Genomic DNA, 15,427 nt, shown 5'->3' with positions numbered 1-15,427 from the left:
TCATGTGGGGGCCAGAACTGACCCCAGGATTCGAGGTGTCACCTCACCAGTGCCCAGCACAGGGGCCCTGTGGCCCTGGTCCTGCTGGCCACGCTATTCCTGACACCACACTTCCCAAGGGATATCGGCGCTCTGCGAGGCAGGGGCGGCACACACAGAACCCCCACCCCGGGTGTTCGGCAGCGCCCGGGGACGCCTGTGCAGGGAAATGCTCCGGCACTGCCCCCTCCGGGCTGGCTCCCTGCTCCTGCCCGTCCGGAACCGCAGCTGCCGCGGGGCCGGGACCTTCCCTCCCTGCTGAAAAACCGACTGGGAAACTGGGGATGCACCGGCGGGTGCGAGGATCCGGGGCGAGGCTGCAAGAATCACCCCCATCACCCCCACGGGCCGCAGCGTGTGCCGGGGGGTCCCTTCTCTGGCCGCAGCAGGAGGAGCAGGACCCTGGGGGTGAGGGACTGTGTTCCTCAGGGAAGGGCTGCAATTCCCGGGTGAGGGGCTGCGGACCCTGGGGGAGGGGCTGCCTCCCTGAGAGAGGGGTGAGGTCCCTGGATGAGGGGCTGTGGTCCCTGGGTTGGGGGGGCTGTGGTCCCTGGGTTGGGGGGGCTGTGGTCTCTGGGATGGGGGGGTCGTGGTCTCCAGCGAGGGGCTGCTGTCCCTGGCAGAGGGGCTGGGTGGGGGGTTGTCTCCCTGGCCGTTTGCACCAGCTCCCCATGGGGACCCCAGCACAGATGCCGCTCCTACCGTGGCTCTGCCCCTCTCCTGTTTCTTCTGCTAGCCAGATGCCTGCAATTAGGAAGGATCCCAAATTAGAAGGTGTGGAGCCCAGACTTGTTTTGCAAATGATAAACTGCTGCAGCCAGCTCCACCCAGCCCGCTGCGGCGTGGGGCTCCAGCGTGGGGGGCACAGGGACAATGGGACCCTCAGCGCTGCCCCCACTGTGCCCACCGTCTGTGGGGTCAGCAGTGGGGTTCGGGGGTCCCTGCCAAGGCTGGCTGCTGGCATGTGACCACCATGGCCTCAGCAGCACCGCTGGCCACAGGAGGGAAGGTGGTGGAGCAGCCACAAGCAGGACACGGGTCGTGGTGGTGGCACTGACCAAGGGCAAAGCCAGACCACTGTCCAGTGGGATGAGCAGGGACCCTGGGTGGGCACCCTGCCTGAGTTGTCCTGGGGACACAAGGCTGCTCCTGTGGGGCTCTTCCCAAGGGGAGCACTGCACTGGGCGGGGGTGGCTGCGAAGGTCCTGTCTGGGGTGATGGAGGCACCTGAGGGGAGCTGGTGGGCATCCCTCTCCCCCAGCTTCCCTCTGGCCACCAGGACAGGTTCCAGGGAAAGCTTTGCAAATGCTGTGGTGTGTTGAAAACTCATTGGAGCCGGGTTGCAAAATTATCCCCAGGCTCCTCTTCAAACACGCAGTCCCATGAGCTGTCCCATCCCAAACTCACCTTTCCTGCTCCGCCAGACACGTCCCCTCCCACCAGGCACAGCCAGGACGCAGGTCCCGGCGCCGCTGCCCCAGAGACGCAGCAAGAGGGGGTTTGGCAACAGGTGAGTCCCCTGGGTCCAGGGAGGCTTTGTCAGCAGGTGGGAATGGGGAAGGGGATGGGGATGGGGGAAGCCCCAGGCAGCAGGACCGTGCTGAGGCCATGGTGCATCATTCCCAGGCAGGGAGTGGGAGGCAGTGCGTGCAGAACAGCCACCTGGCCTCCCTCTGACGGGGGCCTTGAGGTGTCCTCAACCTGGCACAAGGGTCAGGAGGCTCAGAGGTGGCATCTCCCTCCTTGAGAGGCTCCTTGCCCAGCAGCATGGGAAGGACAGGGCAGGGTGCAAGCACCTGTGTGGAGCAGGGGAATGTGGGACTCTCTGTGCTGGGGGCTCGAGCCCCAGAGTGCTCTGGCTGGGAGAGTCTTGGCTGCCACGCACGTGGATTTGGGAGTGTGGACCTGTTTGCTTCTGGCCATGGCTTGGGAGGCACCAGGGACACATGAGCTGGCATGGCATGGCATGGCATGACACATCGTGGCATGGCACAGCAGAGCATGGCACAGCTATGGGAGCAAAGAGGGAGAAGGAGTGGGAGGGAGACAATGGGAGTGAACTGATCTGCAGGTACAGGTAAAGCTGGTGTGGGTGGCCGGAAACACCGGGCTGGTGGGGCAGTTCACACCCAGGGGCTGCACAAACCTGGGGTCTGCACAAACCTGGGGGGACTGCACCCTCGGCTGGGAGCCAGAGCTATTGGTGGGCACTGGAGGGGTGGGAGAGGAGTGGGCAGTGAGCAGGGGGAGGAGGCTCAGCCCTGGAAGGAGGGTTCCCAAAGCCCCCCGGGCAGGGGGGTGATGCTGGGGGTCTCCCTGCTCTGGGTCTCTGTCCCCGTGCGGGGCTGGGTCAGGGTGAGAGGAGCTGGGTGCTGACACTTTACCCTGCTCCCAGCCCCGGTGTGTTCATCGACGTCGCCCAAGCCACTGCAGCAGAGGTGCCATGGGGCCAGGCTGTGCCAGCATCCTGGGCTGGCTCCTGCTGGCACAGGCAGCCCTGCAGGCCACAGGTATGTGTCCCTGGGCTGTGCAGGGTGGTGGGTTTGGGGTCTGTGGTGGGTCAGAGGGGTGAGCTGGGCTCCTGCCGCAGCCCTCGGTGCCTGCCTGGTCTCTCCTGTGCCACAGGCGGCCGTCCCTGCGATGCCAAGGACTTTGGGCACGGCTCACTGGTCTGTGCCTGCAGTGCCACGTACTGTGACACACTGGACCCCCTGGTCCTGCCGGCCCCTGGCTCCTACGTCAAGTACGAGAGCAGCAAGGCCGGCAAGAGGCTGGAGCGGAGCGAGGGGAGGTTCCAGCACAACGCCGAGAGCCCAGGTACCGCCACGGCCAGGACCTGCTGCCCACCCGGGGCAGAGTCCGTCCCACACGGTGGCAGTGACTCTGTGTGTCCCCCCCAGATTTCCACCTCACCCTGGACACGGCGCAGCGGTTCCAGAAGGTGAAGGGCTTCGGGGGCTCCATCACCGACGCGGCCGCCATCAACATCCAGTCCCTGTCCCAGGCTGCCCAGAACCACCTGCTCCGATCCTACTTCTCCGAGGAAGGTGAGCCCGGGGCAGGGCGGCACTGCTGGGTGACAGGGCTGGGGGTGCTGCGCCCCCCAAATACACCCTGGCAGTGCCCATCACCACCCACCCTGTCCCCAGGCATCGAGTACAACCTCGTGCGTGTGCCCATGGCCAGCACCGACTTCTCCGTCCGCCTGTACACCTACGCCGACGCCGAGGGAGACTTCGAGCTCAAACACTTCAACCTGACAGAGGAGGACACGAGGATGAAGGTGGGTCCTTCAGGAACAGCCCGAGGGACCAGGGCTGCTACCTGGGTGGGATGGGATGGGATAAAATCAAGTTGGGACAGGATGGGATTGGCTTGGGATAGGATGGGCTTCGGAAGGGGAGTACCTTCCTGCTGATGGGGAGGGAGAAGGACTCATTCTTCCATCTGGATGGGATGGGACAGGATGGGATGGGAAGAGATGGAGAAGGGGGTACTGTCTCACTGATGGAGAGAGAGAGGTCTCATCCTTTTATCTGGGTGGGAGACAGGATGGGACAGAATGGGATGGGACAGGATGGGAAGGAAGGGGATGGGAAGGGAATGGATGGGGAAGGGGGACACCTTCCTGCCAACGGGGAGGGAGAGGACTCATCCTGCCCCCTGGCTGAGATGGGATGGAATAGAACGGAATGGGTTGGGATAGGGAAGGGGAGCACCTTCCTGCCTCCGGGGAGGGAGAGGAGGACTCCTGCTGCTTGCACTGCCAGTGCTGGGGCAGACCTGGAGAGCTCTCTGCCATCCCACTTCTCCCCAGATCCCCATCCTCCGGGCAGCCCAGGCGGTGGCCAAGCGGCCACTGTCACTCTACGCCAGCCCCTGGACCTCCCCTGTCTGGATGAAGACGAACGGCGCGATGACGGGGAGGGGGACGCTGAAGGGCAACCCTGGGGACAAGTACCACAAGGCCTGGGCCAAGTACTTCATCAGGTGAGGGGCCACGGGAGCACGGTGGGTGCCAGGGATGCTGGGCCGGGGCTGGGGCTGGCACGGGTGCGACGGGGCCGTTCACCGTCTGCCCCACACCAGGTTCCTGGATGAATATGCCAAGCACAACCTGACCTTCTGGGCAGTGACGGCAGGGAACGAGCCCACGGCCGGGGAGATTGTTTTCTACCCCTTCCAGTGCCTGGGCTTCTCCCCCGAGCACCAGCGGGACTTCATCGCCCAGGACCTGGGCCCGGCGCTGGCCAACAGCTCCCACCGCCACGTCCAGCTCATCATCCTGGACGACCAGAGGGTGATGCTGCCCTACTGGGCCCAGGTGGTGAGTCCTCACGGCAGCTTCCCCAACCCCACAGTGGGTCTTCTGCCCCCATGGCAGCACTCCCAGCCCCACAGCAGTTCTCCCAGTCCCACGGCAGCTATTCCAGCCCTGGGCACTGGTGACCCCTTTCTCCTGCCAGGTTCTCAAAGACCCCGTGGCCGCCAGCTACATCAGTGGCATTGGCATCCACTGGTACCTGGACTTCCTGGCGCCCATCGACCTGACTCTCTCCATCACCCATCACCTCTTCCCGGACTATTTCCTCCTCTCCACAGAGGCCTCCACGGGCTCCTACTTTTGGGAGCCCAGGGTGGTGCTGGGTGGCTGGGACCGTGGGAGCAAGTACAGCCACAGCATCCTCACGGTAGGGCTGGGCAGGGGCCAGGGATGCACCAGCCACCCCCTGTGGCTCAGCACCGGGACTCAGCTCCATCCCCTGCCCCACAGAACCTCAACAACTACGTGACAGGCTGGACTGACTGGAACCTGGCCCTGGACATGGAGGGGGGCCCCAACTGGAGCAAGAACTACGTGGACAGTCCCATCATCGTGGACAGCAGCAAGGACATCTTCTACAAGCAGCCCATGTTCTACCACCTGGGGCACTTCAGGTGGGTCAGGGGCTGCTGGCTCCTGGCACCGGCTCCAGTGCCATTCCTGGCACCATGCTCAGACCCTGCTTGTCCCCACAGCAAGTTCATCCCCGAGGGCTCACAGCGTGTGGGACTGGCCGTCTCCAAGAAGTGCCACCGGTGTGACCTGGAGCACTCGGCTTTCCTGCGCCCCGACGGCACCGTCGTCCTGGTGGTCCTGAACCGGTGAGTGGCTCAGCCCTGCGCCCTGCTGCACGGCCCCACTGCTCCCACTGAGCTCCATCCCCTCTCTCATTCCCTTCAGCTCCCCCACGGATGTGTCCTTCGGGATCTCTGACCCCCGGATCGGCTTCATCGAGGCCACGGCTCCCAGTGACTCCATCCAGACGTTCCTGTGGAAGCAGCCAGCCTAGTGCAGCTGCTGGAGGAGCAAAGTGCCAGCACTGGGAGCACGGTGCTGGTGGGGGCTTGGGGACGGGACCCCCATGGGGCTGGGGCTGCAGCAGAGCCCCTGCAGCCCCCTGTGCCCCAGGGGACCTGTTTGATCCAGGGGCTGCGACGCCTGCCCTTTTCTAGATGTTTTCATAAAATAAACAGGTTTTCTAAAACCTTGCCTGCACCCCCACCCCCCTTGGTGCCAGCTCAGCGGGCAAGCTGTGCCAGGGATGGAGGGGGCAGGTTTGGGGCTGATGGCACCTCCTGAGCCCCATGGGGTCCTGCCCTGCCTGTCCTGCCCTTCTCCTGAGGGCATCCTACGGGGTTGGTGCTCCAGGATGCAGGGGACTTTCACCCCAAGGGGTGGCATCTTCCTCCTGTCTGCAGCATCCCCAGGGCAGGGCAGGCCCCAAAGCTGGCAGGGACTGCAGACCAGGAGCAGCCAGGACCCGCAGTCGGGATTTAGTGCAAAGCCCTGGCGTCGGCAGCTCCAGTTTCTCCCCGGCCAGAGCAGGCGGCTGTGGTTTCTGCTGCCGGAGCAGCCATCAGCCCCTCCAGCTAATGGGAACCGGGAGCTTGGGGCACATACTTCCTGAGTGACGTTATGGGGGAGCGGGCTCGGACTGGGGGGGCTGCACTGAGTCATCCCCCTCCCAGTGGGGCCCCTTGAACTGGGCCAGTACGGGGGAGGCTCCGCAGCTGCCCAGCACCGCAGCTCCGCTCCCGCACGGCGCAGGGGCCCCCCGGCCATCGGGGCTGGGTGGGGGGCACGTGGGGCGCGTGTCCAGGAGCTCAGCCCGGGGACATCCAGCCACCGCAGCAGCAGGGCCGGGATGCCGGCGGCGGCGGCAGCCGGCGGCCAAACAAGCGAGGGCTGTGTGCCGGGCTGGCCCGGCGCCGCTGTTTCCATCTGTGCTCTCGTAAACCCGCAGTGGCCGGCAGGGAACGGCGGCAGCGCGGCCAGCGCCGGGGGCCAGCCCCACGCCGGGTGGCCCAGGGGACCACGGGGGGCACAGGGAGCCCGAGTGGGTGCCCCCCGACCCCGCTCACAGCCCGCGAGCCCGCGGCGGGCAACCCACGCTCACCGCGGGACGCGCTCCCGGCCGTGCCAGCCGCGGGAGCTGCCGGCGCTGGCAGGCGCGGAGGAATGCAAACACATGTCAGCGCCGGAGGGATCCCGGCTGCTGGAGCTGGGCTCCGGGTGTCCCGCCGGCAGCAGGGAGTGCTCCCGGGTCTGGGGACGTGTCCTGACGAGCAGCCCCGGCCGCGCTTGGCACTGGTTTCACGTCCCCAGCTGTGCTGCTCTCGGGGCAGCCGGGCTGGCAGCAGCGTGGAGGGCGGGGGACGAGCCCCACAGAATCTGCCCAGAGGGATTCCACATTGGAACGATGTGGGTTCAGCCCCACAGCTGCAGGAGAAGGGACAGGGGATGCAGCTGAGACACCACAGATGCTTTTAGGTTCCCCCTGTGCCCAGTCCCCAGTGAGACCTGGGCCTGGGGCCAAGGGCAGAGCTGGGGGCAGGACATGCTGGTGCCCGCTGCAGCACTCCATCCTGGGCAACTGGGGAAACTGGGAAGGACCCTGAGCGTGCCGAGAGGACAAGAGGGAGGTTTATTGGCGTGGCAGGGACACTCCCGCAGTGAGGGCCGTGGTTCCTGGCGGGACAACGAGCGGAGCACCCACGGGGAATGATGCTGCCAGGCTCCCGGTGTAAAAAGAGTCAGTTCCAGGGGGCTGGGGGGGTGAGACAGTCACACAGCTCATCCTCACTCCTCCTCCTCCTCCTCTTCCTCCTCCCCCATGGCGATGGGCTGCCGGCCGGCCGGCCCCACGCCGCCGCGCTGGATGGACACGATGCCGCTCAGGAAGGCGTAGCCCAGCATGGCCACCAGCCCCACCAGCACCGACAGCAGCTGGTTGCGCCGTTTGTGGGGGTCCTCCTCTCCCTCGCTGCTGTCCGTGCCCGCAGCCCGTGGGGCACCGGCCGAGGGATCAGCTGGGGGAACAGAGCAGGGATGAGAGGGGGGAAAGGTCACCCCGAGCCCGCAGGGTGAGGTGGGGGACGGCCCTCACCTCCATCCCAGGGGAAGTAGAGGCTGAGGATGGAGGTGCAGTAGTTGCACAGGTTCTGCAGGGACTTCAGGTGCTGCTGCAGTTTCCCGTTGGGCAGCTTCGCCTTCAGGAGCGGCGCCAGGCGGCTGAAGACGAAGGCGTCGAGGGAGGCCGGCCTGGGGCACAGAGAGCCAGGGCTGGGCCACTGTCCCCACCCAGAGCCACTCGGACACACTGGCCACCTCCCAGCGCCCTGGGGGATGGCACACAGCTTCCTCTCCCTGGAAGGGCACTGCCTCCAGCCCAAGGTGAGGATGGGGAGCAGGATGATCCCATCCCAGACCACTCCCACAGCCTGAATTCCTCACTCCCTGCTGCCTGGAACAGCCCTGTCCCACCCACAAAGCAACGCACAGGGGCTGTGACTCCCCTGCAGACCAGGGGAGGCTCAGCCCCGCCAGGGTGTGGGCAGGCCCCTTCCCCTGCTCCTTCTTCGGCCACTCACGAGTCTCCGAAGAAAAACTTCTGGGAGCCGAGGCGCTGGGAGAGGAGTGTCAGGCATTCCCGGGCTTCCCGGTAGAGCTGCAGGAGGAGGAGGAGGAGGAGGACAGAGGGCTGTCACCCACCCAGGCACTGCCACGGTGCTCAAGGGAGCCGGAGGGCAGAATCCCAGACCATAATTTGGATTTTGGCTTCACATGAATCCCCTGGGCACCACCCAGGACCTGCTGTGCCCAGACCTCATATCCCTCACCTGCTTCTCCAGCTTCTCCTCATCCTCCATGTAGTCGTCCCCCCACAGGAGCTGCAGCCGCTCCAGGTGCCGCTTGTGCATGGAGTTGGGCAGGAAGAAGTTGAGGGGGAAGGGGATGGTCTCCGCGTACCATTTCCGCGTGTGCTCCACGTAGTTCTTCGCATCCACCCAGAACGTGTGGATCTGTGGTGGAGAACAAACCGCGGCCCGGCCACGGCGGGGCTGCAGCCAGGGGGGCTGGCACACCAGAGCCCCTGCCCAGCACAGCCACCCCAGAGATCATGAGGGGCTGCGGGAGCATCGTGGTGCAGGGCAGACCCCAGCCCTGGCTGCACAACCCACCCCCACCCCGATCCCTGCCACGCCGGACCCCCGGGACGTTGCTGCCGGCAGCGCTCTCCGGCTCCGCAGGCGGGTGGGCACACACCTGAGCCCACTGGCACGTCTCCAGGGAGCAGACCCCATCCTTGGCGAGCCCCCCTTCCCCACGGCTCCCCCCTGAGCCTCACCAGCACCGGCAGCAGCTTCTCCTCCAGCAGGGACACGAAGGCCAGCGTGTCTGCGTTCTGCGTGGCCGACAGGTCGTAGTCGGCGTTGTACTTCTGCAGAGAAAACACCACGCGCTGAATCCTGCCAGTGGGAGACACGACAGAGCCCCCTCCTCCTCGAGGGGCTCTGGTGCCCCCCAGCCCGGGGCAGGGGGTGCTCCACACCCCCCTGTACCTGTTTCCTGAGGTGAGTTATGATCTGCTGCGTTTTGGAGATGGTGCCCTCATCCTGCGTCCTCAGCGCGGGCAGGTGCCCTGTGGGCAGGGGGAGTGGGGGCTGCAGGTGCCGTGCCTGGGGGGCACCCTGGGCGGGCAAGGGGTCGGGGGGAAAGCTGGGACAAGGGGAAGGGCCCCCACACCCAGGTGAGGGGTGGGAGGCAGAGGGAGAAGTGCGTGTAAGGGGGGGTGGGAGGTACAGGGGTGCAGGTGAGGGGTGGAAACCGTGTGTGATGGAAAATGAGGATGAGGGGGATGCACTGGGATGTGGGTGTGGGCGACAGGCAGGGGGTGTAATGGGAAAAGGGAGAACAAAGAGGTGCAATGGGACAGGGTGGGCAATGGGGTGCGAGGGTGCAGGGGGGCACAGGAAAAGGGGGGTGTGATGGGGTGAGGGGGTGCAATGGAGTGAAAGGGGTGTCCAAAGGGACAGGGGGTGCAATAGGATAAGGGGGTGCAATGGGGTGTGAGGGTACAATGGGACAGTGGAGGTGTGATGGGACAGGGGTGTGATGGGATGAGGGGGCTGTGCTGGGGTACAGAGGGGTGCAGTGGAGTTGGAGGGTGCAGGGGGACCACAGGAAAAGGGGGTGAGATGAGGGGGGTTTGTGATGGGGTGAGGGGGCATCCAAGGGGACACAGGTCGCAGTGGGATGAGGGTGTGCAATGGGGTTGTGATGGGATGAGAGGGGTGCGATGGGGTACAGGGGAGTGCAGTGATACAGGGGGCGACAGGACAAGGGGGTGCAATGGGGTACAAGGGTGTAATAGGACAAGGGAGGTGCAATGGGACAGGGGGTGTGATGGGGTACAGGGGAGTGCTGTGGTGGTCATAGGAAAAGGGGGTGCAATGAGATGAGAGGGTGTAATGTGGCAGGAGGGTGCAGGGGGGGACACTGGAGATGAGGGATGCAATGGGGTGGGAGGGTGTGATGGGGCAGCGGGTGAAATAGGATGGGAGGGTGATGGGACAGGGGGTGTTATGGGATGGGGGGGTAATGGGGCACAGTGGGGTGCAATGGGGTGGGAGGGTGCAGGGTAGGGGGGGCATAGGACAGGGGGTGTTCGACTCGATGAGGGGGTGCCATGGGGTAAGGGGGGGGCCCAGTGGGGTGGGGGATCCACAGGACATGAGGGATGCGGTGGGATAGGAAGGTGTGATGGGATGAGGAGGGTGTGTGATCTGTGGGAGGCTGCAGCGGTGCGGAGCGGGGGGGGGCAATGGGGCGGGGGGTCCCCGGCCGTGCCGGCACCGGGTGGTCTCGGCGGTTCCGGTGCCGGTATCCCCCGCGGGGCCCTTACCGGAGGGGCTCCTCCAGGGGTGGGTGACCCGGTGCACCTTCAGCGGCGCCCCCGTGAACCGCGCGTAGGTCTGCGGGAGGGAGGGAGGGAGGGAGGGAGCGGCGGCAGCGGGGGCTCAGCCCGCGGGACCCCCGGCCCGGCCCGGCCCCGGCCCCGCCGCCCCGGCCCCGCCGCTCACCAGCACGGCCAGGCAGTCGGGGTCCACCGAGGGCAGCCCCCAGCCCCCGGCCCAGCAGAACAGCTCCATGGGCGCCGCCATCTTCCGCCGACCCGGAACCGGACGGGCGGCCCCGCACCGCCCCCCCCGCGGGGCGGCACCGGCGGCACCGCACCGGGGGCACCGCACCGCGGGCACCGCACCGGGGGCACCGCACCGGGGGCACCGCACCGGCGGCACCGCACCGGGGGCACCGCACCGCGGGCACCGCACCGGGGGCTCCGCACCGGGGGCTCCGCACCGGGGGCACCGCACCGGGGGCACCGCACCGCGGGCACCGCACCGGGGGCACCGCACCGCGGGCACCGCACCGGGGGCACCGCACCGGGGGCTCCGCACCGGGGGCACCGCACCGGGGGCACCGCACCGCGGGCACCGCACCGGGGGCACCGCACCGGGGGCTCCGCACCGGGGGCACCGCACCGGGGGCTCCGCAGTGCAAGGGCGGCGGTGGCGGCGGCTGCCGGGACCCCCGCACCGCTCAGCTCAGCTCCACCCTGCTCGGCCCGGCACCTCCACGCGCTGCACCGCACAGTCCTGCTCAGCCCCGCACCTCCCTGCACCACTCAGCTCAGCTCCACCCTGCTCAGCCCCGCACCTCCCCGCACCGCTCAGCTCAGCTCCACCCTGCTCGGCCCCGCACCTCCACGCACTGCACTGCACAGTCCCGCTCAGCCCCGCACCTCTCCGCATCGCACAGCCCTGCTCTGGCCCGCACCACACACCACACTGTACAGCTCTTCTCAGCCCCGCACCTCCCCGCGTTGCCCCGCACCGCTCGGCTCGGCTCAGCTCAGCTCCACACTGCTCACCCTGCTCAGCCCCGCAGCTTCCCGCTCCACCCTGCTCAGCCCCGCACCTCTCCGCATCGCACAGCCCTGCTGTGCCCCGCACCGCACAGCCACGCACCTCCCGCACCGCAGAGCCCCGCATCGCTGGACCCCGCTCAGCCTCGCACCCCCCCGCACGTCTCCATGGACCGCAGCCGGGCCGGGAGCCCGCTGGCAGCGGCGGAGGGAAAACGCCCCGCGTGCGGCTCGGGACCACCCCCCTCCATCACTCCCACCCCCGCTCCCCCGTTACGCGGGGCCGCTGGCGCGGGGCCGGACCGGGGGCGCGGGGCTGGGGCGGCCCCGGGGCCGGGCCCGGCCCGTTGTTATGGCACTGGGGGAAACAGCTGTAAACACGTCTTGGCCGGGGCTCCGCGGGAGCGGCTCGGCGGCCCGAGCATCCCCCGGCGGTACGGACCGGCCCCGGAGCTCCGCCGGCCCGGGGGGCTCGGCGGCGTGGGACAACCCCGGACAAGCGACCCCACGGCCGGTCCCGCTCTCCCGGACCGGGATGCTCCGGCGCTGCTGGGGCGGCCCCAGCCCGCCTGACCTCCCGGTGAACTGGCGCTGCGAGCGGGGGCTGCCCCGGGGGCGGGCAGTGCCCGGTGGGGGGACTCCCCGCAGCCCCGGGCCCGGTGCGCCGCGACGGCCCGCTGCCCCCCCGTCGCCTCCGGGGCCTCCGCCGGTGGCCCGCCGGTGGCCCCGAGATGCGCCCGGTGATTGACGGCTCTTTGTTTCCTCCTCGCCGGCCCCGTCGGCCCCTCCCCCGTGCGCCACCCCGCCCCGCCGCGCTCCGCTCCGCACCGGCGGCACCGGCGGCACCATGGGGGCACCGGGGGGCTCCGCGCTCCTGGCGCTGCTCCTGCTGGGCGCCGCCGCTGCGGCGCGCCCGGGGCTGCAAGGTATAACGGGGGAGCTCGGGGCGGCGGCGGGGCGGCCCCGACGGGGCGGCGGGACGGGCGGCAGTCGGGGGACGGCGGCGGCAGCAGCAGCCCCTGTCCCGGGGCCGCTGACAGCGGCTCCGCTCGCCCCGGGAGAGCCGGGCGGCGGGGACACAGGGACATTCATCCCCGGGGCTCAGGGTGGCCGCCGGTTCCGATGCCGGCTCGGGGCGGCGGGGGGGTCCTTCGGCGAGGGCTAACCGCGGAACCGGAGCTCCTCTCGGTTTGCACGGAGCAGGAGGGCATCCGTTCGGCTGCGGACTGGGCTGTCCGCGCTCCCACCGGATCGCCCCGGGGGCCCGGCCGTCTCTCCGGGGTCTCCCTGTCCGGCCGTCCCTCGTTGCTGCTGGGCGCGGGGGGTTCCGCGGAGCGGGATGCGGGGGAGCCCCGGCTGCAGGGCGGGCTCCGGGCCGTGACTCCGCCGGTCCCGGCGGTGCGGGGGCTCCGCGGGTCGCTCTCGGCGGCGCGGCCGGTCCTGGAGCGCCACCGCGCGGGGGCGGCCCCGGAGACCCCGGGGCTTCCCCGGTCCCCCCGGGGAACGGCGGTCCAGGGTCTCCCCCAACCCCCCCTCGGTGTGACCGCACCGGGAATCCCTGCGGTCACCGGCCGCAGCTGCGGCTGCCGGTGCGGAGGCGACCCCGGTGCTCGGCTCCCGCAGTCATTGACCTGCTGCTGGTGAGCGAGGTGCGGCAGATGGCCAGCGTGGCCCACAAGATCCGCATGGAGCTCCTGACCGTCAACGACGTGTACCTCCTGTCCACCTTCCGCCTGCCCCCCAAGCAGGGGGGGACCCTCTTCGGCCTCTACTCCAAGAAGGACAACACGCGGTGGCTGGAGGTCTCGGTCGTGGGGAAGATCAACAAAGGTGGGTGGGTGCCCCATGTGTGGGGATGGGCTGGTCCTGCTCCTGCCCCAGTGCTCTGAAGGAAACAGGACTGAGTTCCTGCCGTCCAAGGGGCTCACGGGGAGCAGCAGTGGGTGCCTGCTGGTCCCGGGGTGCTGCCGGTGCCAGGGGGGAGCTGATGGCCCCTCCCCGCTCCTCCGCAGTCCTGGTGCGGTACCTGCGGGAGGACAACAAGGTGCACTCGGTCAACCTGCAGCACGCGCACGTGGCGGACGGGCAGAGCCACTCCATCATCGTGCGCCTGAGCGGGCTGCGCAGGGACACGCTGAGCGTGGAGCTCTACGTCGACTGCAAGCAGATGGACTCCAGCGTGGGGCTACCCGAGCTGTCCGAGATCCCCCTGGCCGAGGTGGAGGCCATCGAGGTGCGCACGGGGCAGAAGGCCTACCAGAGGATGCAGGTGAGTGCTGGGGGGACCGAGACCCCCACCACCGTGCCCTTGGAGATCGGCAGAGCCCCCCCACACTGGCTGTGTCTCCCCACGTACATCAGGGGTTCGTGGAGTCCATGAAGCTGATCTTGGGCGGGTCCATGAGCCGTGTGGGGGCCCTGAGTGAGTGCCCTTTCCAAGGAGATGAGTCCATTCACAGTGCAGGTAATGGCTTGGGAGGCTTATGGGGTCACCTGTGCATGCTGTGGTACAGGGAGGTGGGGGGTGACAGCACAGACAGGTGCTCCTGCCTCTCCTGGCCCAGGGTCCCCACACAGCTGGGAGCTCCAGCGCTGCTCACGTGCTGACCGGGAGTGACTGTGTGAGGTGATGCTGCCGGGGTGTGATGGCAGCATTTGGTAACATCTCGTCTCTCTCCTTGCAGTGACGAGTGTTCTGGCCTCCATCCTGGGTAAGTCCCTGCTCTGCTTTCCCCATTCCCTGGCCTGAGGCATTTGGGGCTCCACAGAGGCAGAAACCCTTCCACAGCCTGTCCCAGTGCCCCACATAGGGTGCATCAAAAGGCACGGGTTGTGTTATGGGGAAAGAGATCCTGTGTGAACCAGGGAGGAGAAGAACAGGTTGTCAACTGCCTTGTCCTCCCAGCTCAGTGCTGGTGGGCAGAGCAGTCCTGGCCTATGTCCCCAGGGGGCTGTGTCTGTCCTGGGATTGACCTTGTCCTTTCTGCTGCTGGCAGGTGAGCAGACCAAGGCGCTGGTCACGCAGCTGACCCTCTTCAACCGGGTCCTGTCGGAGCTGCGGGAAGACATTAGGGACCAGGTGGGACAGCGGGGGAGTACCAGCCCTCCCTGGGCCGGATTTCCCTAGAGCACGGTGCCAGCACCCCCTGATGCTCCACGTTCTGCTGCCTTGCAGGTGAAGGAGATGTCTCTGATCCGCAACACCATCATGGAGTGCCAGGTCTGCGGTGAGTGCTGGCGAGGCTCTGCCCCCACCTCAGGGGGGCACAAAGGGCCGCCTTGTCTCACCCCTCATCTGCCTGTCCTCCCCTCAGGCTTCCACGAGCACCGGTCCCGCTGCAACCCCAACCCCTGCTTCAGCGGGGTGGACTGCATGGAGACATACGAGTACCCCGGGTACCGCTGCGGGCCCTGCCCACCGGGGCTGGAGGGCAACGGCACGCACTGCGCCGACATCGAGGAGGTGGGCACGCTCTGGGGAGACCAGCAGCCCCAGCACTGCCGGGGCAGTGCAGGCAGAGGATGCTTCCTCTCAGGAAAGGCCCTGCTGGGACCTGGTGGCAGCAGCCACCCCGATGCTGTGCCCGAGGGTGAAACCGGTCTCTCTTCCCGGTGCTGCAGTGTGCCCATGCCAACCCCTGCTTCCCTGGCTCCAAGTGCATCAACACGTCCCCCGGGTTCCGCTGTGAGCCTTGTCCCCGTGGCTATCGAGGCAACACCGTCTCTGGTGTGGGGGTGGACTATGCCAAGGCCAGCAAGCAGGTGAGTGAGGTGCCACAGGACTCTGCCGGTTCCCTGTGGGTGCTCCAGACTGCGGGGCACTGCCTGTGAGGAGGGCAACTTCCCAGGGGGGCAGGAATGGGCAGGGGAAGGCCCCAGGTGAGGGTTTCTCCCACACTGCTCGCAGGTTTGCACGGATATTGATGAATGCAACGATGGGAACAACGGCGGCTGCGACCCCAACTCCATCTGCACCAACACGCTGGTGAGCAGCGCTGTCCTGCTCCCTCCCTGGCTCCCGGGGCCACCCAGCTCCCCTCATCCCACCCCTGCCCTCTCTCCCCCTCCAGGGCTCCTTCAAGTGTGGTCCCTGCAAGTCGGGCTTTGTGGGGAACCAAACGTCGGGCTGCGTCCCC

General features: G+C 67.7%; 3 protein-coding genes across 3 annotated transcripts; 2 read left to right on the top strand and 1 right to left on the bottom strand.

The window, feature by feature from the left end:
- Positions 1-2,452: 2,452 nt before the first annotated feature.
- Positions 2,453-5,372, top strand: LOC114003937 (lysosomal acid glucosylceramidase-like). The gene is made up of 10 exons (XM_027751340.2): positions 2,453-2,549; positions 2,665-2,856; positions 2,940-3,086; positions 3,189-3,322; positions 3,857-4,029; positions 4,129-4,366; positions 4,506-4,730; positions 4,814-4,977; positions 5,059-5,184; positions 5,264-5,372. Exons 1-10 carry the CDS (start codon positions 2,483-2,485, stop codon positions 5,370-5,372), a joined length of 1,575 nt encoding a protein of 524 aa, XP_027607141.2. The 5' UTR covers positions 2,453-2,482.
- Positions 5,373-6,984: 1,612 nt separating this feature from the next.
- Positions 6,985-10,580, bottom strand: MTX1 (metaxin 1). The gene is made up of 8 exons (XM_027751339.2): positions 10,447-10,580; positions 10,269-10,338; positions 8,926-9,005; positions 8,712-8,804; positions 8,203-8,385; positions 7,954-8,030; positions 7,470-7,624; positions 6,985-7,392 (listed from the first exon to the last, which is right to left on the bottom strand). The coding sequence occupies exons 1-8, from the start codon at positions 10,525-10,527 to the stop codon at positions 7,163-7,165; spliced, it is 969 nt and encodes a 322-aa protein (XP_027607140.1). The 5' UTR covers positions 10,528-10,580; the 3' UTR covers positions 6,985-7,162.
- A 507-nt stretch (positions 10,581-11,087) lies between these two features.
- Positions 11,088-15,421, top strand: THBS3 (thrombospondin 3; the record flags this gene model as incomplete). The annotated part of the gene is made up of 11 exons (XM_039389650.1): positions 11,088-12,217; positions 12,915-13,121; positions 13,304-13,560; positions 13,653-13,755; positions 13,976-14,002; positions 14,288-14,370; positions 14,467-14,518; positions 14,606-14,754; positions 14,913-15,053; positions 15,199-15,276; positions 15,362-15,421. Coding segments are annotated over exons 1-11 (1,236 nt in total), but the record flags the coding sequence as incomplete, so codon positions are not given.
- Positions 15,422-15,427: the final 6 nt, after the last annotated feature.

This window comes from Pipra filicauda, unplaced genomic scaffold, assembly GCF_003945595.2.
Source record: "Pipra filicauda isolate LSUMZ 115617 unplaced genomic scaffold, ASM394559v2 scaffold754_size109397_pilon, whole genome shotgun sequence".
In the NCBI taxonomy this organism is placed as follows: domain Eukaryota; kingdom Metazoa; phylum Chordata; class Aves; order Passeriformes; family Pipridae; genus Pipra; species Pipra filicauda.
The sequence above is the reverse complement of the archived record's forward strand: the minus strand, read 5'-3'. Positions and strand labels throughout refer to the sequence as shown.

Coding starts and splice junctions, on each gene's coding strand:
- LOC114003937 (XM_027751340.2), top strand. CDS start 2,483: ATGGGGCCAGGCTGTGCCAGCATCCTGGGCTGGCTCCTGCTGGCACAG. Junction 4,978..5,058: donor TACCACCTGGGGCACTTCAG/GTGGGTCAGGGG, acceptor TTGTCCCCACAG/CAAGTTCATCCCCGAGGGCT. Junction 5,185..5,263: donor GTCCTGGTGGTCCTGAACCG/GTGAGTGGCTCA, acceptor CATTCCCTTCAG/CTCCCCCACGGATGTGTCCT.
- MTX1 (XM_027751339.2), bottom strand. CDS start 10,527: ATGGCGGCGCCCATGGAGCTGTTCTGCTGGGCCGGGGGCTGGGGGCTG. Junction 10,339..10,446: donor CCGACTGCCTGGCCGTGCTG/GTGAGCGGCGGG, acceptor TCCCTCCCGCAG/ACCTACGCGCGGTTCACGGG. Junction 8,031..8,202: donor AGGAGAAGCTGGAGAAGCAG/GTGAGGGATATG, acceptor CTCCTCCTGCAG/CTCTACCGGGAAGCCCGGGA.